Here is a 22500-nt window from a genome sequence, read left to right as displayed (position 1 = left end):
ACGAGAGGTAGAGAGAGAGAAATCGAGTGAGAGTAAGTTAAACTGCCTAAAGATCAACGAAACGGAATGATATCGTAAGGAAAGTTGCTTCGAGAGCGAGTTCGGAACGGAAAACGGATGTGTGTGTGTGTGTGTGTGTGTCGGTATGTGTAACAACCGTTTGCCGATCCTGAATGCAAACGCGCACCCGCGCATATACGGCTCATGGCAAAGCAAATGAGTTCGCTGTCAGTCACCGACCGGATGTTCTGTGGATGTAGGAAGAGGGTACTACCCGTACATTTGCTTCATCCTCACAGTTTCCTCACTTTTCACCTCCACTGCGATGCTGTCCCTGTCCCTGAACATGACATTATTCCTGCAATTGTACTGCACCGATCGTGTCTGTTGAGCAACACTGCGCTGCGTTGGAGGCTATTGCCTCAAGGAGTTAACGATTTGCGATCGCGATCAGTGTTGTAGTGGCAGTCGCGCGGGCTGGAGGTAGGATGTGAGTACCTAATGATAATTCCTAATTCCAAACTAATAACCTAATAACTAAAACGAAACAGAACGCTAGCGACTAGCTAGTCCGAGGGTAATAGTAGGGTCACAAAAATCTGAAACACAAAACAAGTAGAATGGCTTCACTGACTTACTCTGACGTGGCTACTAGGTGTAGGCGCTGTGCAGACGGGGGAGGAAGGGATGAGAAGGGAACTCCTACTGCCTAGCTCCCCCGGCCATCTACCTTCTCCCCGCTGCCTGTCTAATTAAACGTATTTACAGGGCATCAGCCTACCGGTCCTAGGCGGAACGATCAATCCAGCACCAATCATCACGAGACCCCCACCAAACACATCGGTAACGTAGACGACATAACAGTACGCTGGCGACAGTCTAGTAGGCGACTGGCTGCTAATTACTATCAGTTTGTGCTTACAATTAGTTTCACATTTGTTTTGCCAACGCCAACGCCCCGCTACGCCATACCCGGAAACAATCGCTTTCCAATCAGGGCGCTGGAGGGATCCCGGAACCCCGGGTTGTCGGCCCGGCCCGGCCCGGCCCGGCCCGGGTTAATGGGCTTGGATCATAAAGAAGAAGCACTATTGTCTGCCCACGGGTGTTTTTTTTTTTGGCAGAGGAGACTGGTAGGCGGCCCAGCCAGGAAGCAAGCCGGACAAGAGGATTGTTTTCCTCGAACGCGAACGAGGAAAAATATCTCACCCTCGTCGTCGGCGTCGTCGTCGTCCTCAAGGCTCGGCCATCTTGGCATCAGGGAGAGAAAAGACCTGCTTGCAGCAGCATTACACACTTCAATGGCGAGGGGGTGGAGGAGAGGCCAACATACAAAAGGACGAAGAAGTCCTTCTTTGGATATTGGCAAATAAAAACAGACTTCTGGCGCCGAGAAAGTTTTTACCGCGCGCGCGCTCGCGCCCTCGTTTGCACCAACCTGCCCATCGGTTGTACTACTTGTTAGTAGCACACTACGTACCCCCTCACAGAGAGAGAGGCGGGCAAGTACACCGCCGCCAGTTTTTTTTTCCAATCTCAGACCAATTCTATCGGAGAGCAGCGGATCGAGGAGTGGTAGCGGGGAGAGAAATTATTTTAATATACTTAATGTAATGCGTTTACTGCTCATTGGCTACGGCTTCGAAGGTTCGGAGGCTAGCCTTCGGTCGCGATCCCAAAAACCGACCGAATGGAAGAAGGATAAACAAGCGGAACACCCGGGACACCCGGATACCCGGGACACCCGGACACTCTGGTTTCCGGGTGATGACTTTTCCGGTGCCACGTTCATTCAGGTTCGAGTTTATTCTCTCTCTCTCTCTCTCTCTCGCTATTTACCTCTTCGGCCTTGCGGACCGCCACATTTGGACCAATTGGTAATGTGACACTTTTTGTGTGTCTGTGTGTGTGTGTGTGTGTACGTTTGTATTGCTACAACACACAAAAACTCTCCCCCACTCGCCGTACACCTCTTGCATACCACGACAAGGCGCACGACGCCATAAATTAGCTGCCACAACAACTTGAGACCAGACAAACGGGATAAGAGGAGCAAAAAAAATGGAAAACTTTTACTCTATGAAGCAGGCCGGTGTGCGATGCAGGAAGGAATTCAAATGGAAAACGACCATCGCGGCGCGGTCGTTCTTTGGGGGGGATGTTCGGGAAACTGTTGTTTTGCTAGTTATCGGATTTGTTCGGAAGAAAAACGGAACTTTACTTTAAATCTGCCAAGTGTTTCTGGTTGTTACGAAGGGGGGGTTTAGTTCGCTAGTTGCGCACACTAACTAAGAGAATGATGAGATATCTCTTTAAAAAAAACGCACTTCAAAACCTTCATGACCCATCAGCGAGGGTCTTGAACTTGTCTGCGTCAATCACAACAATCACTTCGAGGTTCGGGCTCCGTTTGGTGGAAAAACAAAACATGCTTTTTCGCAATGGGGTGTGAAGTTAGGAGTCACGCAACCTACCTACCCCTACAGTGGGTGGTAGGTGTCTCAAAAGAGAGAGGTGTAGCCGTTGCCTGCTGTCGTTGTCGTCGCCGTTACGATGTCAGGATCGGGATGGATTGACGTTCCTTAGATTTTGTTGTTTTTCGTTTTGGGTTGCTTTGTTTTTTTTTTGCTCACCGCTCACTAGAACACTAGCTACTAACTGCGCGGGAGAGCGAGCGTTGAGGATTTCTGGGAATTCTGGCTAGTAGAACAGTTATCAACAAACGTCTACAATTAGCACGCTGGACGCTGATGTGTGTGTTTGTGCTCTGTTTGGCATTAGATGCTTTATAGCACAAAGTACTGGTAGTAATAGTAGTAATAGTAGTAGAGTAACTAAACCAAGATGGAAACTCAACGAAACTCAACAAAACTCCCTACACTAGGATGTGGTTTAGGCGTCATCGAACGGACGTCTGATACTTTTACATGGATTTATTGGACGCTTTGAACGGTTACTGTTACTTCGGTATCAATTAACTGCAGCTAGTGTTAGAGGTAGTAGGGGGAGGGGTTTCGGGCGTGTGGAAAAGGATCAGTAGTATCTACAAAATGGATACAGATCACGATGAAACCCGGTAACGAGTAGTGCTTTCCGCAAAACGAAAAAAACGCTTCACGATGAAGCGTTTTTCTCAGAATCGTTTGCGTCACTCGAACAAAAAGGTTGATCGAATCAGCGGGAGATCCTTTTTTTGTGGTGAGAGGAAGAGATGATTTGGAATAGAGGAAGGAATTCCGTTGGTGATAAGACACTCATTTGCTTTGGCGAATTTGGAAATCCTTGAAGGTGTTCATAAGTACTAAACAAAAAGTGAGGCGTTAATTGAGTTGAGGAGCCCGGGTGCTGGATGTTTGGTTCTTTGGAGATGGACGGAAAGGGAAGCACGGAAGAGGTATAAATTCCACACACACACACACACACAGGGACACACACTAGAGGTGGTTGGTTTTTGTTTAGAGTGGATGGTAAATAGAAAAGAAACTCAAAACACACTAGTCTAGAAGAGAACTGTTGTAGTCTGCGAGTCGACACACTCGAGTGAGCTACTAGGCGTCTCCATTGTCGGTGTCGGTTACTCTCACTCCGATGGGGCTATCAAACTTTATAGCGATAGGCTACGAATGAAAAACAACTCTATTCTATCAGCAGAAAACAGATGAATGTGGTAGTGAGTGATGATGATGAGGTAAGTATCGGTGATGTTGGTTTTGCTGCATTCTAATGTTTTGTTGAGTGGAAAGTGTTGAGCGCAAGAGAGCGCATGAAAAAAAACACAATAAAAACAAACAAACTCTTTTTGCTATTCGAAGTGTCTAATGACCGAACGTGGCCAGCGTTACAATCGCTTATCGCTCAACGTTTGCAAAGCTCTTGGCTCTAGGAGGAAATTTGCTCGAGGGGAAAGCGAAACGGCACTCGGATATTAGAAGGAGATATAGATATAATTGCAAACGCCACACTTCAAAGTACGCACACCGAAACACACACGCACACACACACGGAGCTAATACTATCCTCGATTGTAAAACCGTTAATCTCACGCCAAAAATACACACACACACACACACATACCACACGCTTATTTTCGTTTACAAAACACACACACTCTCTGCTTTTTTACTTTTCCTGCTCCTATGAAACTATTCTAGATAAGGAAACTTCACACAAAGACACACGCACCTATATAATGTAAAAGTGACTTTGATCAACGTATTTGACTATAAACTAATGTTGCTATAACAAAGTGTCCCCGGCCCCGGGGGGGAATTATACTAATGCGCACACGCACACAGACCGTCTCGCTATCCATAAATACTGAGACGATCTGGGATGGAACTACAACTGCATGTTGTTGTTACCCGGGGGGGAAGAGATACTAGACAGCATTTTGACGGAACGGAACCGCTAACCGGTCACCACCAAACGATGCGTTAACGACTGATATTCGGGACTTGCAAATGCACTATGCTTTTAGTATGGGGTGGCGGTGGTATTGTGGTAAACACTTACGATGCTAGCGCATACGGGAGAACCGCCGCCTGACGTGCCTGACACTTATCGTCATCGAAATCATCGTTACACCCAAATAGGGGGCTGACAGTGAGAGCGCGAGATACAATATTCGAAAAATGCGCATCGCCCTTCGCTATCGAGTCGAGATCGTGCGCACACAGTACTACTCTTGTGGATTGCTGTTTTGTTGTTCCTAAAAACGGTTTTCTTCGGATGCCAATTTTGCAGAGAAAGAACTAAAGAAGTGAAAAACTTATCGAAGCGCGTCCTGCTTCCTACACATCACGACCCCAAGGCCAGGCCAGGCCGAACGCGCTGGGTTCGACGGTGTCTCGCGTTTCAGAAACTCGCTATCAAATCCAACAAACGCGGAGGAAGAGAAAAAAAAACAATACACTAACCCTCCCCCCTCAAAAAGGAACAAAAAAAAACAACCCCAACTGTCCGATCAAACACGGTATGACAACCGGAAACATCGAGAGAGCGCGCGCGCGCGTGTGTGTGTCTATGGCTTTTTCCTTCTCATATCAGCTGCCAACCGGGCGGCTGACGGGCTTTCGGTTGTCAATTCCGTGATTTTGTTTCCCGGTTTTCCGCCCATTCATTGGTACATTTGGGCTTGACTGGCCTGTTCGGTCGTGGCCGTGACAGACGACAAACATGCCGAAGCGTGGCCCGGGCCCGTTCGAACGCCAATCACTGTAGCGCGACGTCTGCCATACGTCTGACGCGATTTGACGTTTGAATGTGTATTATTGTTATGATTTTTTCCATATTTTTCCTTCCGTTTGTTTGTTTGGTTTTTCGGTCTTGTTGCGTTAGTTAGCAACTATACTGTTTGGATACCCGGGTTTTGGCCACTATTGCCGAGTATAGCGAAGTTTAGGGAAACATCACCATCATCGAACCCAACCCGTTTCTATGCCGATTGTGTTGTCCGGAGCAGGACGTGCCTCATGATGGTGTCGAATCGCAATAAAGAAAAAGGAGAAGTTGAATTAATAAACAAAAAAGAAACCGATAATGAAAAGAACAAAAACAAGTTTAGGCAAAGGCTGCAGATAGACGGATCAGTCTGTCTAGACTCCAAGCGGGCCTGACGTATGAAGTGAGTAAACGAGAGTGGAGATGCGCTTTGCGCTTCTATGCTTCAAGGTAGCAAAAATCTCTGTAGGTGCTACTTGGAAAATCCCTTACTCGTGCACTGCTTTACCAAAGTAATCAATATGCCACCCACAAACACACACACACACACACACACATTCCCTGACTAGCGAGTTCGTATTGGTGTATCGGTTACACGCGTCAATCATATCCATCCCGCCCCCCCCCCCCCCCTTGGCTGGGGTAGATGCCGACTGGCACTAGAGTTATGCTCATTATATTAATGATCTCCAGCAGCGCACTGAACCCCTCTATATCTGTTACCCACCTCTTCATGCTACCTCCTACTGTTTCGCGTATCGATGGTCCTGGAACTACTCAACTTCTCCACAACTCCGACAACTCCGGGCAAAGTTTTGGTTTTTTCATCAAATTTCGCCAAAAAAGGCCGCCCCTCAAGCCCAAGCATGCCTCTGAGGTAGCAGCTATCAATCGCTACTCCCGTCCGTCCGTCCGTCCGTCCGCACGCCTCGCCTTCTTCCATCACAAATTCTGCCACTTGTGCTCCCAGGCCAGCAGGTAAGAGTAATCGGATTCCCGGTCGGTTTGGTGAAAGCTCCGCTAAGGCACCTTCTTCTTCGTCTCCTTCCACAACTGCAATGAACTCCATCAAATGCCGATGCCGGTGGTAGAAGAGGAAGAAGCAAAACTTCTTCTCTCCAGGACAACCACAACCACACACACACACGCGCGCTCGCGCGCATATACACACGTGTTGGAGAGTTGGAAAATTTATCTTCCCGAAGGAAAACTTTGGCGCAGGTAGGATAGGTACACCGCACCACTAATAGAACACTTGGCGTGCCATCGGCGCGTTCCCGCTCTCTCTCTCTCTCTTTCTCTCTCGCTCTCTATGTGATGGATGCACACGGAGCACCGTTGAACGGTTGAAAAGTGTTCATCTGCCGGCAGCCAGCGGCAGCCAGCAGCCGGTGGCATCAATATTTCATCGAAACTCTCGACGTAATTACACAATTCGGGCCAAGCCAAGACGGGCGCGGGACAGCCTTCATCCGGGAGAACGTCGATATTTCATTTCGCGTAACAGACACCAGAGTATGGGTTACCTGATAGCTCCACCTCCTCGCACTGGCACCCCCCTACTGGTACGCTGCTGGTGTGGTTCAAAAATGCAAATTCCGTATCGCATTCAAATTATGTAACATTCCGCGTTCGTCGGGATGTCGATGGTGGTGGTGCGCGGTTTGCTCTAATGAAATACTTTCCGGTACGCAAGAAGGTTAGATAACGGACGAAAAGGTGACGCAAAAGGCGGGAAACGGTGTGTGTGTGTCTGTTTGGAATGTAGTGCCGTTCGTGGGCGCGTGCCAGGCTGTCAATTATGAGCCAAGATACTGAAGCCAGGGTCCAGAGTGTCATCTTCAGACTTCGGGAAACTCTTCGCTAAAGCAACTTGTTTCTTTTTCGATTGAATCCCTTTCTTCCATTGACCATTTATGGAGGGCATCATGTTTTTTTTGAGGGTTTTTTAAACTAAACCAAGTCCTTCAACCGAATAGAAACAAAACATTGCCTCCTCCTGCTTCTCCTTCTTCCTCACAGTGAAGTGAATCATCCATCCCTTCCCGGGGATCGAGATTGAGGTCGACGTTAAAGGTAGAGCGGGCAAAACCCCTTGTCACTTTGCATATGATGGCGCACGCACGCACACGGTTCCTGAAAGAATATTAAGTGTCAACAATAATCTTGGACAGCCCGAAATGTGGGTATGACAGATTCATTGGTACCACGCGCTGTGTGTGTGTGTGCGTTGAAGAAGGTCTGCAGCAGCAGCAGCAGCCGCTCCCTATTCGCCTATTAGCGATGACAAGGGACGTGGCCGTGGGTTGTTCCATGATGGTGTCGTTTTTTTTTGTTTGTTTGTTTGTTTGTTTGTGGAGCACTGGTCCACGCCATTGTCCCTTTTTCCATCCATTTTTTTTGTCCGCCAAGAGACAGGCTCGCTTTTGTTTTAGAGCAGCGCCGGCAGTAGGGACCATCGACCATTGGACAATGAAGTGGAATGGACAGGTTCGTTTTGATAACATTTCAATTCCCGCAGAAGCCGGACCGGTGCCGGAACAACGTGTCACCTTGCCCGGGGACCGGGTGTAACGTGATTATGAAGCGAACGTAACGTAATCAGTTTGGAGTCGACGATTTTTTCTGGCTTGGCGAACTGTCTTGCTTGCTGGCGACAACGCAGCAGATAGAGGATGGACCACGTGGCCGTGTTACTGGATCCGGGTAACCGGAATGGGCAGAGCGCCATCTTCATACGAGCGCTCCTACGAGCGGTTCGTAATTAGGAGGATTGAGGATAAATGTCAATGTTTGAACAAGGGTTGCGGATGTTCCGTCCGGGAATCCGGAACGGATAAACGGTCAGCCATTTGGCCACACGGACCGGTGCCGGTGCCGGTACCGTGTTGACGAAGGGTTTGTCACAGCCATCAGAGCTGCTGCTGCTGCTGCGTGAACTACCCTCCGATGGTTCTAATGACATTTTTGCGACACATGTCGTAATCAGTCACTAGGCCGTCGTCGTGGCCTTTCAGTTGGTTTCAAGGGGATCGGGATCCGTGCTCATCCGGTCGCCACCATCACCATCCTGCCATGCTCTTCTGCTGCTGCTGCTGCTGCTGCTGCTGATGATGATGTTTGTGCCTTAAGTGAGCTTCACGCGCTCGACCGCAACCCGGAGAAGGGTAGCCCGATTCCGGTGGCACCGCAGTCAAAAAGCTGACATTTCACGGTGAACGTGTTCAAGGATTGGGTGTCGTGTTTCACGCGGTAATCACACACACACACCAGCATGTGCGCTCGGCATGTACCATGTTCAGTGACGGTCGTAACGAGTAGGGAAAACTGTCTCACAACTAGCTTCAGCTTGAACTCCCGCTTTACATCACTTCATATCGGTTTTTGGAAGTCCAATAAGGTAAGGAAAACAAAACGAAAAAATAAAACGAAAAGAAACGAAAGCAATGGAACTTTGCGCCGCGTTTAAAGTTAAAAGTCTTTGGTGTTGTTTTGTTGTTTCCAAAAAACTGGGTTTAATCCGTGCACTGGAACGCACCGCGTTGTCGCGGGGTGTGTGCATTTAAACATTTGACAATTAGTGGTTGGTGGTTGGTTGTGTTATCGGTTTGATGCAGCTTTCATTTCGTACCTCTTTTACGGTGTGCTACTACCATCGTCTTTATGCTGGTTTACTCTCTTTTTCTTCATTTATATGTTTGATTGAAAATGTGTGTGTGCTTGTTTTGTTTTATACCCTCGACCCTCCTTATCATCTGTTTTCAACGTTGCATAGCTTTTAAAAACGTGTATATCATATAATTCAGCAAAAAAGCGGCCAGCGGATAGATGGAGAGCATTTGTTTTGTAATCTCGATGTGTCGTTTGGTTGGTTGGTTGGTTGGTTGGTTTTTGCTTTGCATTATTCTTATGTGCGATTATATGTACGAGCATTTTGTAAATCGGGTTTTCGATTCGCTACTATTCGCTTTTCCTTACGTTTTCCTTTCCTTTTCTTCATTCGTTGTGCGACTTTTCAATTTTCTTTACCTAATACCTTCTCTGCAAGCCTTCTTCACTTTGCCCTAACGCGTTGTTTAAGGATAATATATACTTTCACGACGTATTTTTGGCACCAGATTAGGGAGTAGCCTGGAAGCTGTGTAACTTACGTGTAGCACAACATTTATGGTGTACATCATCGTCAACATCATCATCATCATCATTATTATTTGGCATCGTTTCGATTAATACAGTTTACATTACAGCAGGTTAGCAGCAGGAAGGTTACCGGTTAAACGTCATGTCTTTGATTCGTGTTTTGTTCGTCCAGAGATTCGAATAGATTTAGATTTAGCTAACAAACAGCGAACCCTCCCGCCGCAAGCAGGATGTTCGGACTTTTCGGAAATCTTTCAACATATTTCGGGGCGTACAAGAATTGATTTACTTACTTCCTATCAACAACACACAGATGGAGCGCTATGAAATCATTTCGCTTGCACGGTCTCTCCGTAAATGAAAATTTTCGCGCTATGGAAACGAACGGAAATGAAACCATTTGCAAAAGCCGCAAGGCCACCACTTGGCCGGATTGGCATGTTGCTGTTCTGGACAATTGAAGAGTAACAACCAAAACGGGTCACTAATCACCAGACCAGACCAACAACGCTGCAACCAATAGAACCGCACCGTGGGGAAGTGTTCCAGGTGTTAAATTTTCATTTTCACCAATTACTTTCCCATTGGCTCTTGGCTGGTTGGTTGGTTGGTTGGTTGGTTGCTGGTTGCTGGAATGAATTAAAAATTCATCACGCCTCACGTCGAAAGCGGGAAAAGCGGGAGGTAAAAAAGGAATTTCGGAGGACCTGCTCCCTCTGCATATTTTCATGGGCTTGGTTATCGGGATTAATTTATGCAAAAGGTGAAAAGCGACGTTAACCAACCGAGCGGCGAACCGAGGCCATCAGCACACATACACACGCACACGGAGAGCCGAAGGTGTGTGGTTTCGTGTGGGAATGGTCATGCATTAATGAGCGTGTGTTCTTTCGAGCCAGAGAGAGAGTGGCCACCACCTTCTGCTGGGGCCGGGGGCATGGTTGTTATCCTTTTCCATCGCCGAAAACCACGGCTACCGACAACCAGGCGATGGTCAATCGGCCACCAATGGACAACCCCTTAAAATCTTTAAATATTTGCCAAGGCCGAGCGGCCGAGCGGCCGATGCGCGTGGTTTTTGGATGAAGATTTATGCGTTTGCATTGCATATTCATTCTATATTGCGCATTTCATGGGGCCAACGCGTGGTGGACTCGTGGATTTGCAAATAGTTAGTTCCACTCCGTTCGTTCATTTTTCGCTGCTTGCGCTGAATGCATTCGGTTGATCGTGATCGTGATCGTGATTTTAGTGCTTATGGCGCCTCGCGCTGTTAACGACATCTTATCTACAGTTTAGCGCCGAGTTGGAAGTCTCGGTTGTTATGGTTTTTGTTCGTTGTTACGTTGTTACGACCTAACAGACACTCACCCTTCTTCTCACTCTGATGCTATCGATGTTGTTACGAAGTTTCTCGCTTAACGTTTAACACATTCTTTCTATTCCCACACACACAAACATTCATACAAAACACAAGATAGCGAAAGAAAGATAGAGAGTGAAAGGCACCGAAAAACCTAATAAACACTTTCCAACAATGACTTTCTGCGCAAAGTCACATTCAAACCGGGGTGCCTTCACTCTTCGTCGGTGGAAAAAAACTCTTCGGAAATGAGGTGCGTGTCAATGTGAAATCATTACCGGTTCGTCGCCACCGGTACGCCCCTGGTTTTGTTTTTTTTGCCTGTTTCTCAATCACACAAAACTCGTCCTTTCACATTTTGTTGAAAGTTGTCTTCGTTCGACCGTTCGTTCGTTCGTGTTAATTGGCCGCGAAATCTCGCTTCTTACATTCATTCTCTAATTCTTCTGCTTCTTTCATTACGTGGTCGCGCACATCTATCCCTTGACGGTGGGTGGTACGAGGTGGAAAGAACCGACAAACCAAAGAGGCGCGAAGATGACGACGAAATGGATGGAATGGAGACTTTTACTGTGTTGCGTGTAAAAATGTTTGGTGTTTTTAATGTAAGTAGTTTGGAATGAGGAGTGAGCTGGAAGGAAGAAGGGAGAGGGAAAAGGGTTTCCAGTCCTTCGTTGCAACTTGTTTCGTGAAGGAGTTCGCCACCTTTCGCGCTTTAAACATTGTCCAATTGGAGTCGCCACGAACAGAGTATTGATATTTGCATTAATTTCCCACCCCAAAAAGTCTCATTCCCAAACTGAAAACTGTAACGGAGTACGTGTAACGAGGGTGTGACCTTAGACCACCTCCCGCCCCCTCCGATTGCTAATGCACCCGACAATGGCTGACACCGGATGGCGTACAACAGCGTCGATTGATCCCGTCCAATCCCGCGCGGCTCTTCTGTGTGTCTATAAATATTCGATTCGCAAATCGAAATCATGCATTAGTAATGCAGCCAGTGATGGTAGGACACTCGTTAGCTCCCCCCTGTTACCCCTTTCTTTTGGGGGAAATCGATGACCACGAATCCATCAATGCACTGCACTGCATGATACTAGAATTTGTAATGTGAAAATGTTAATTTACCTTTATCCCGCACTCATGAGAGAGAGAGAGAAAGAGAGAGTGAGGCGTATAAAAACATAATTTAAAATGGAATCGCCGGGACACGGACATCGGTGCGTTCGAGGGTGCGTGTACGGTACGTGCCCGTTCTCTCAGTCGTCTCGTCGGTTTGGAGTCGATCGAGCGAAACACTATGCCACAGACCAAACCAAACCAAACTCACTCCACTACTCTGCAATCCTATATCCTCTGCCCACAAACCCGCTCCGGCATCAGCTATATTGGCGTTGGTGCTGTGTGTCCTTTTTCGGTTCGATGTCCATTTCGACCTCGTTGCATGCAAATAGAGGGCTTGCGCGGCTGTGCGAGAGTCGATTGGTTAGTTTATGTGGTTTGGATTGCCTACTAGCGGTGGTGGTGAACGGTGGTGGTGGAGCTCTCGTTTGAACCGAAATGCAAATCGGTAATTGCTAGCAACAGTAATGACTAAATTTGCGTTATCGATTTCGAGCGAGTGGATTAGCTCCGCGATTTCCGCGTTCCCGAAACCGATCGGGGTGGATTCGTGGGGAGGGGGGAAACGTGTCCGAATGCAAACACACGTACAAGCGAGAGCACACGCACAACCGCACGCGCCCGTTGCCGTGTTTTAATGTCGCCCAAGCGCGCGTGTGTGCAGTGTAGCTCATTTACGGTGAATGTTCGGCCTTTAATCGCCTTTGAGGTCACCGAAGCGAGGTGCCAGGAATTTAATGCCCGTTCATTCAACCAATCGACCCCATCCCATACCTTCCCATAAAAAAAAGAATGGAAATCTACTATAGATTGACCCGGGAGTGATCAGAATGGTCGATGCCCTTACCGGGAGCGCTTAATGTCTGTCGAGAGGTGGAGGTAGGAAATGAAACAAAACTATCGCCGGCCGAACCGCGGAATGCGCTCGTTAGAAGTAAAAACATTTATTGTGTATCGCAATTGGTGTCGTGGTGGTGGTGGTGGTGGTGGTGGGGAAGGGGGCAAGCGCTTGGCCTCAGGGGGCCTCAGGGAATTTCGTGTTTCGTGAGTTTACAAAGTAGCCAGAGCGGAGTGTGTGTGTGTCGCTGTGTGTCTGCACATATCAGATGAAATACTGTGGACGATTACGCTGCCGCCTCTTCTGTTGTTGTCGTCGGTCGTTCGCCACATCCAATTCCCTTTTTTTCCCGGGAGTAAGAGACCACCGCTCAGGACGATGACGTCGACGGAGCCATATTAAGATAGTCACCCATGATGATTCGGTTCTCGGGCATAACACCATGCATCATGCCTGTCCGCCCCCAACCGGGAACGCGCAAAATGAGCGCAAGAGCGGAGACAAAATCGATCGGTAGGAACAGCGATCAGAAAGGACGAACGATGACCGAACGAGCGAATGGCGGTATGAGTGAATGCGAGCGGACGCAGAAAGATGTGCACAAGAAAGAAAAAAAGAAAGAGAGAAAAGAAAGAAAGAAAGAGAGAAAGAAACAAAGAGAATGAGTGAAACAGAAATAATGAGGAAACAGTTGTTCGATACATAAGGAAAAAAGAAGAAAATCAAACCAGGGAAGGGATGGATCTAAAGGTGCTGATACATGAAAGCAAATTGACTTTAATTCACTCGACTAAGGAGATAATGAGAACACACAATGAATCACAATGGGAAAAAAAACAAGTGGAAAACGGACCAAAAATCATAACTGGGAAAAGAGAAGCTAATAATAAGATAAAACATGAAGGGAAATAGAGAAATCAATAGAAAACAAAATCAAAAAAAATCCATAAAGCAATGAAAAAAAAACGGAAACCAAAACTTAAACGAACAGAGTGAAAACAAAACAATTGGTAAAAGGGTACAAATCTAACGCGCACAAAACCACACACACACACGCACGCACGTTAAACGAACGAAGAGCCAAACCAAAGCCAAAGTGTCGTGTCGTGTGAGTGTTTTGCCGAGGGGCCCCTCTGTACAATGGGGATAACGCTCGGAAAACGGGGATGGGCGAACGTCGTTTTCCTGAGTGGCCGAGGCAGAACCAAGCCCAGGGGAAACCAGCAACCATACGGACGAACGGACAGACGAACGGACGGAAGATATCGGTGTAGTGTTACGAGGGAGCAATTAAAGTAAACGGTTAACAGCTGTTAGAAACCCCGGGCCAAACTCTCTCTCTCCCTCTCTCTTTTTCGCTTGCCGAAACAACGGCGAGGTTTTTTCGTGTACGTGTTTGTGTGTGTGTGTGTGTGGGCTTGGTCCAGCCGCCACACCCTGGCCAGGGTATGTGATCCAATAAAAACAACCTTTTAAATGAACAAATTAACATACCAGAAGCATTCGCTACACATGCTCCGCTTAATGGTATGTTGTTTATGGTGCAGCGCGCTCGACGTTCGTTCGACTCGAGTCGTACAGCATCTCCCGGTGGTGCTGCTGCTGGTGCTACTACTGTTGCCTGAAATGGCACTCCAGCGATAAGACACCACCGAGTCAGCAGGACCCCGTAGGATGGGTTCTGCTTCCCCGATAGTTTTCGGACCGAGGCACGTACATGCTGTTCCGTTAGAGTGGTTCGTACTAGCGCGCATTTGCAGCTATTCAACAAGCGCACACACACACACACACACAGCGTACCATAGAATGGAATGCTCTCGATTCGACTCTTTGGAAGGCAGCAGCACTCGCAACAGCAGCACAAAAAAAAGGAGGGAACACCCCAAAAAGGAAGGGGAAGAAAACGAACATTCGAAGCCATATTTTCCGCGTACGTTACTGTTGGCCATTCCTCCGCCACCCGTCCCGTCCCGACGCCCCCACGGGGGGGTTCGAAATGGCTCCATTTTCTGGAGTCATTTTCCAGCGCTATGGCGGACTTTTCGCGGCCTGGCGGAGGACAAGATTTCGCGATCCAAACAGTGCGCGCTGATCGCGGGTCGGCAAATAAAGTACGCGCAGCAAGGTCGTAAATGCACTTTCGTCTACGCGTCTAACGTCGGCCGAGGCCGCGGCTCGGATGGCTTCATCTGAAATTCATGGCCGGTCGGTCGCTGGGATCGTTTTTGGTCCGTTCGTACGCAACATTGTAGCAGGATCGGAACGGTATAGCATTCTGTGTCTGTGTGTGGCTCTCGTGGAAAGCCCTAAAATCACGGATTCGCGAGAAGAGAAAGAAGAGAGTCGTGTGAGGGGGTGGGACAAATGACACGAACTATCTGGCCACTATCGGATCACTCTTTCGGAGTGAAGCGGATGCCGTTATATGGTTGGTATGGTAGCAAAAAAAAAAAAACCATCGCGGCGACATCATTTGCATGCGCAGACGTTAAACGGAATGAGTGACCGCCGGCGGTTACCGGATGTATTTGCAAAAGAGCAAATCAAGAGCGCCGTTACTGTACATAGTACAACAGCAAAAGAGCGGAAGAAGGGTGGACAATGTGGCCATCAGCGACCGGAGCAGCGAACATTAACATGAATGTACTTAGCTCGTTAAGTAAGTGGTCAACTTAAATCTGCAAAAAAAACACAGAGCGAAGAGGAAAGAAAATCCATAAACTACCGTGTTCACCCCGGTGGCTCGCTATGCTGGCCTCAAACCACCGACCGACTGGCTGGGGCACCGACATGAAACAAACGAGCCCCGTAATTGCTCAATTAGTTTATCTGATTGAAATTAAAACTAACATACCACTAACATCAGGGTCTCATCGGAGCCGGGCGGAGTGGGTGAGCAATTTTTAACCTCTCTTCACGCTTCACGCGAGATTCGCCAAGTTCCCCCCTACACCTTCTGCTTCTGTGCCTTCTGCAATAACTCCTCTAACAGGCGTTTGTGGCCGTGGATTAAACCACAGCAACAGAGTGAGCAGTTAGTGCGGAGTATGTTAAGGCCACCCCTGGCTGGATGGCTGGCTGGCTGGCTGGCTTGGTTGTTATCGGTACGTTTTATAGTTTTCGCGTGGAAAGCGTGAGCGAAGAGCAGCATAGAGCAGCACACACACACACTGGTGCTGGTGCTGGTGGTGCTGCTGCTTCTTGTAAGAAGCACCAGAAGGTGGCCAGTGGGCGCACTTAAGCTTGGGACCTGCCCTCACCCCCCCCCCCCCCCCCCAAAGAACCTCTCCTTGTCGTCAGCACACGCTTTAGTTTGGGGTTCGTAGGAAAATCGTAGGAAAACTTTGGTCGAGAAAACCGTGACCAAAGGTAAGGTCAGGCTGGAAGGAGTTTGCCAGCGTTAACTACCTCTAATTAAAATGCAAATCCTACACCTTCTAGCGCACACACACACACACACACACACACACACACACACACACCCACTGGTGGTGCCAGCGAGTGGTGCAGGAGCGAACGAGCAGCTTTTCCGATAAATCATATCATCACCGTCTCGTGGCTGCCGCTCCTGGGAGGTGCCTTTCAAGCACGTTCCATGCACCATGACGCTGGCGCTGGTGCTGATGCCGGTGGCCGGATCAAGGTGCATACAAACACGACGCGATCGCGCCCTTCCTCGGCTCGGAGTCTCGAACTCAATTATACTTGGACCACCATCAGCACCACCAGCACCATCGGGATTGCTGGTTGGGTCGTTGGTTAGATTTAATGCGCGTGTCCAACGGCGAGAAAGCGCAGACATGAACGACCACGCTACATGGTTCCATGCACGGCGATGTTTATGATTGAAGTAATTAATCAACACATCCGCCGTTTGGCCGTCGTTTGGTGTGGTCGTTGTGTCTGAACTGCATTTGCAAATGCTGAGATGTTGCAGTTGCAAATGTTTGTGTGACTATGTGTTCTGGAATGCTTTAGATGGGATGGTATTATGAGGGAGGAATTTCGAGGATCTCAAGTTGATCCTTTCAGTATCAGTAGTGGCTCCCATCGGTTTGGAAATTGATCTCCAGCTTCAATGAGTAGGAGCAGGAATTCAAATTCAACCTCACTCGGCGTTGCTCAATCTCTCTGGCCAGTCAAATTTGTGCTGGCTATTAAATCCAATTTTTATCTCTGAATAGAACAATTTTCTGCTTAAGGTGTTGCTCAATCAAAGATGAATGTCATCAACATTATCTCAATATGCTTTTTATAATATAATCGAAGTACTTTGAACAGCATTCAAGTATTGAATGCTACATTATGTTTTAGACCTTCAGGGGGTGAATTTAGTTTTCCACAAAGTGCCTTCGATTAAAACGGTGGATTAAACGGTGGAACATTTTTTTTTACAGAACAGTACCAGAGCAATTATTTTGGACAATAATGAGGATGTTTCATCAGTTTTCACATCAACTTTCTCATGACCAATACTGGCTTCAACTGTTGAAAATTGTTGTTCGAATAACATCTGCTACTGCTATCTGTTTAGAACTTCTCCAACAAGAAATTTGTATCAATTATTGTCACAAGTTCACTCGACATCGAGGATTTTTTAAAAGTATTTTAGAGTTCATCATTTTGTCAGCTTTGAACGGCCTTGCAAAGTATTTCGCAATTTTTTTTTAGATAAAAGGAACACTTCCTATGCTTCGTGGAAGTACTTTTGAGGGCATCAAGGCAACAAATTGCCGCTTCGTTTTAATTTCATCCATTGTTTGTAACAAACAATCCTCCTTAGTGCAGCTATCCAATGCGTATAGCGGCATAATCGTTCGATCAAAATTCCTTCATATTAATCATTATCAGCTGAAATGCGTTCCTAATGGAATTATCCACTCGATTATCCACCAATTCGAAGAAAACGAAAATCAAAATCTCAATCATTCCTTCTCTACGCAACACTAACGTGTGAATCTTCAATACAGGCAATAGAAAAAGAAACCCCATCGGCAGGTGTTAAACAATACACCAAAAAGCAAGCCACCAGAAGGTGTTAATCGGTCCGGCTAGCATCAAACATTCGCTCTTTAAATGCAATCGCAAACCAATCTCGGCTGCTCGGCCCCGTATTCGCATTATCAACACCTGGACCTGGGTGTGACGACTCGCTACAGCAAATCACCATAATCCTCTGGATCCATACAGTAACCGCCAGCCAGCAAGCAAGCAACCTTTCGCTTGAGGGTTTCGTTCCATATTTTTCCCCCTTTCTTCCTTCTCTCGTCCTCCACACTTCCATTCCTAAAACACGACCAACAGGAGCCGGTCCTTAGAGCGAACCGTAATTGAATTTATCATCACCGGCAACACGCACCAGCGAATGGTTCTCGGTTTCTGGTGTGCCGGTCCGTTGGTCGGTCGGTGTCTTCTGGTCGGTTATTATATGTTAATTTATGGTGATAAAACTTCACACCAGGCGCGCTCGGTTCAGTCGGGACGCCCCACCAATCAAAGACCGCCATGCCAGTGTAATTATAGAGTGCGAGAGAGAGAGAGAGAGAGAGAGAGAGAGACAGAGAGCGACAGGGTGGGAGCGAAGGTAGTTATTAGTTTTTCCCCGAGTGAACGAGTTATCGCAATCACAATCCGTCGACGGTCCGTCCAATCCACCTCACGGTCGCGGAGTTTGGTTTTCTAATGTTAATATCTCTATACAGCAATGGCGCTGGCGCTGGCGCTGTATAGAGTATTGTACACAACGATGTCAACGTCTTTGTAGCGTGCTATTGGGGTTTTCACGCGTCACATCTTCTGCCCAGGACCCCAAACCGGGGTGGTGAAAGGAGCCGAAGGGATCGCACAGTACGAGTAAGGTGTCCCACTTTTGTGGTGGTGGTGGCATATCGGATTTTCCAAACGTGTCATAGACAAACACCCCACCACCCCCGGCAACCATCACCATCCCTTACTCTCCTCCACTCCCCTGGTTACCAACAACGCGGTCGCCGCATCCTTTGGCTTGCGTATCTGCATTATAATCACTTTATGAATTATGTAAATATTTATGTTAGAGTAGCACCTAGGTGAGGCCGGTTGACGAGTTAATGCCCACCACCTAGTGCGTGTGTGTGTAAAAGGGGAATGTGTGTTTCCAAAATTCCCTACTGGTATGGTTGGTTTGTTTTCTCTTCCTCTCTTGCTCGATCTAGAGGTGAAAACACAATCCCTTCCCTCTACTTCTATGTCCCCCCGGAAAATGGGAGGTCGTGCGACGTGCGAGGAAACCAGATAGTACCCCTCCTGCTCCTCCTCCCTCTACTAAACAGACAACACATGGGTTTTGGGGTGGAAAAATTTGCAAGCCATGTGAAGCCGGTGAAATATTGTGTCACCATTGAAATGATCCGCTTCTTCGAACCGTACCACAAACACACACACACACGCGCGCGCAAATCGTGGATCTGGCCACCCGTGCGTGTCCAGCCGTGATGGGCAGTGGTGTGTTATTGCGCGATAAGGTTCCGGCCATGGGCTCCCGCGGGTCACCGACGGATGACCGACGGTTCTTCATTTTTTGAAAGACTTTACGCGCCAACTCCCAGCCCAAAGGGATGACGACGATGATGCTGATGATGATGATGGATTTTGCAGGTTGCGTTCGTATATAAATATTGTCATTCTGCCGGGAGTCCGGTTTTGGTTATTAGTTTGGCGACCTGGAAACGGCGAACCTTCCCCGAAATGCCACTGTCCGCGGTGACGCAGCGCTATTGCCGTACGAAGACCCCGAGGGATGGAATTATTTCCGCATCCTTTACCTTTCTTGCAGCGTTACGTCAGCACGCACGCCGGTCACGGCGCCGTTTTTCTCGAAAAACAGGTTCTCTTTCTTATCGCGTTCGCATCGGTCACCGAGGGTCTCTAGAAGCAGCAAAGTAAAGCACACAATATGGGCATCGTGGCCGGTCTTAACAAGACGCTTTACTCCACGGCACTCCACGCCATTCGCCGGTCGCCGGTAATGAGGAAGATGAAGTGAAGCGAACTTTTATCTTAAAGTTTCACCCCATCCCGGACCCGGACGCGGTGCCGGAGAATGGATCTTTTACAAAACATCCGGCACAAAACCGAACCACAGAACGAACCGTCCCCATCACCGCCATCACGGTGTAGTTGTGTCATGCGGGGAGGTTGCCTTTTTCTTCTTTCTTTTTCCTCTCTCTCTCTCTTTTCCCATTTTACCGCGTCAGCATCACGTGGGGGTGGGACTGGTTGATGATGGTTCGCTCGTCTGGTGGAACGAGTGGAGAATCCTGTTAATGATCCACTGATCCACTTTGGAGCGCATTCCGGGAAACAACCTTGAACAATGTTCAACATTCACTAGAGTTCCCTTCCCCCTCTTGGATCGGCACGTGGGCTTCGGTTCAAAAGTTGTTTGTTTGGCTGTTTTTTTTAAATGTTGTCCGCCTTCGCTTTACTGAATCTTAAAAGACAAGTTCCGTTTTCGAGCGGTCCGAATGGATTGGAAATTATCGGGAGCGCAGTGTGGAGGGCTTCTCTTCGACATCCCCTCGAAAACCATTAACATTAACAGCCCGAGAAATCCCTAATCTTAAACCACGAAAGTAGCCCTACTTGGGGTGACCTACAAATTTAGTTCTATGCTAAGTTTTGCCTAAACATACGCTCAATGTCGATATCGGCCTTTGGCCTGCTGTTGGCTATCATTTATTGCTTGATAAGCACTATAGTTGTGAAATTCCGGCTAGCATTTCTGAAAACAGGGACGAGGGAAACATTCAACAGTGGCTGGCTAGTGAGAACTGTGTAGCGATCGATGGATCGACCGGAGAGTTGGCTATAGATATGCTAATTCGATTATAGAGAACATCGGAACACGGAATGGCACGCACTAGTAGCACGAATTCGATACGCGGGGTAGATTTGTTTTCATTAATAATTATTGGAGCTTGAAGAGAAGGAGACAAAGAGAAAGAGAGAAAGTGAGAAAGGGAGCTAAATAGGTTTGCTGGCTAGGTAATAGATCGTTGGAACAATTTGCTAGATATTCATATTCGAGGGAGCGAACAGCGAATACATCATTGACTAGTTTTTCGAGTGCTACACAACCGAACGCGGTCGACGCGGAGTGTTCTAGTTGTACAGCAGCAAATGCACAGTAAATGGTGAGCGCATTAACACATAATTGGCATAATTTGGCTATATAACTGCGACGCTATTATGGGCGGTCTGGTTCCGGGTGTTTTCCTCCGCAAAATGTTAACATTATCTTCCTGTGCTATTGGCAACCTAGCGATAGCAATCGTAGTAGTAGTAGTAGCAGCTGCAGCAAAAAAAGCCGCCACTCGGGCTGCTCGAAAAGCGCTCGAATATGGCAGGAGGCGAATGTTTGCAGCAGTGAGCGTGGCAGGAGGCGACGCTCGAGCACGAGGCTGCCTGGATGCAACCACCTCCCGCCGCTACTAGATGATGTCATTTGCGTTCGACTCGACAAGATTTCGGTTTGGAAGCAACAACACTGGAAGCAACCTCACCATCAGCGCCTGGCGTCGAGGATACTGTACTTTTTGAGGGGGACGTAGTAGAAGTGGTGTTGGTGTTGGTGTTGGTGTTGCTAGTATCATTCACATCAGCACACACAGCATCGAGCGACGAACGGGCGAGCGCCGTCAGTTGGCGCGCTTTCGGTTTCATTCACAAGTGCAACGAATGGTGGTGGTGGTGCTGGGAGGCGGCTGCCGCGGCAACCGCAGCGGCCGCCGCAGCCGCCCCCGGATGGTGGTGATGCTGGGAGAACAGGTGGCCCAGATGTTCGAAGGGATGGTGGTGGTGATGGTGATGGTGTAGTGGATGGCAGGAGGAGAGCGAAGACACCGCCGTGGCCGCCGCTGCCGACGAGGCAAGCAGGGGATGGTGGACGGTGGCAGCGGCGGCGGCTGCAGCGGCTGCTGCTGCTGCAGCCGCCGCCGCCGCCGTCGTCGTGCTCGAGGAGGACGAGTGTGATTGGTGACTAGTGGCATTGTTACTGTTAGTGTTGTGGTGATGGTGGAGATGGTGATGGTTGCCGGTTAGGTGGGCGTGCAAACTGGCCAAGTTTAGGTTACCTGTTGGGTACGGAAGTCCAAAGCTCGGGTAGCCGGAAAAGCCACGACCGGCTGCGTACGCAGCGTATGCGGCGGCGGGGAAACCTACAATGGCGGCACCGATGGCAGGTGGGACGAAAGGAGAGGAAAAAGGAGAGAAAGAGAGAGAAAGAGAAACAAAAAAAGAAAGATAAAAAGAGAACAATTAGTTGAGTTATCGCTTGAGTTGCGGTGGGGTTCTGCCAGGGAATTCAAGGTTAACATCATCATCATCATCATCATCATTATCAAAAGGTTCCTAGTGTGCGAAATTCAGGAAATTCAGTCAGTTTTCTCTGGATTTTGAGGTTTGTTCAAGGAAGTAAAGGGGGAACGTTTCTTTTTTTTCGGAACTTTTCGGGAATAGTGACATTGGGAGAACAGAGTTAGCAAAACGATGAAACGATGAAAATGCGTATGCTTAAGCGTAAGACGAACAAATCAACTGGCGTTTGCAGCGGCGTGTGTTGTATGCATCAATTCATTGGCGCGTTCTTTGAATCGTTAATGTTCCACACGATCTTTCAACATCCTTATCCTTTAATAGAGTCACTTTAGCAGAAAATCCGCACTGAGTTCCTTTTCTCATGATTATTTTGAAACGTCTTGTTTCTCTTCTTTTTGACCTTGAGCTTGTTTACCCTCACAGAAGATTGGTTTTATTGCGTGTATTTAGTTTTTCA

The 22500-nt window shown here is 48.0% G+C and overlaps 1 protein-coding gene across 10 annotated transcripts in view; it reads right to left on the bottom strand.

Annotated features, from left to right (window-relative positions):
- LOC125956569 (RNA-binding protein Musashi homolog Rbp6) overlaps nucleotides 1–22500 on the bottom strand; it is a 591325-nt gene that overhangs the window by 10330 nt on the left and 558495 nt on the right. For 9 of the 10 annotated variants that reach the window (XM_049688585.1, XM_049688584.1, XM_049688588.1 and 6 more), the window contains one exon: nucleotides 21800–21883. In XM_049688585.1, the coding sequence (XP_049544542.1) occupies nucleotides 21800–21883 (84 nt within the window). Of the gene's footprint in view, nucleotides 1–12399; nucleotides 13140–21799; nucleotides 21884–22500 lie in introns of those variants that run through there. The other variant, XM_049688590.1, reaches the window with a different exon arrangement.

Source organism: Anopheles darlingi, chromosome 3, assembly GCF_943734745.1.
Source record: "Anopheles darlingi chromosome 3, idAnoDarlMG_H_01, whole genome shotgun sequence".
NCBI classification, from domain to species: domain Eukaryota; kingdom Metazoa; phylum Arthropoda; class Insecta; order Diptera; family Culicidae; genus Anopheles; species Anopheles darlingi.
This window is presented reverse-complemented; position numbering and strand designations above follow the sequence as displayed.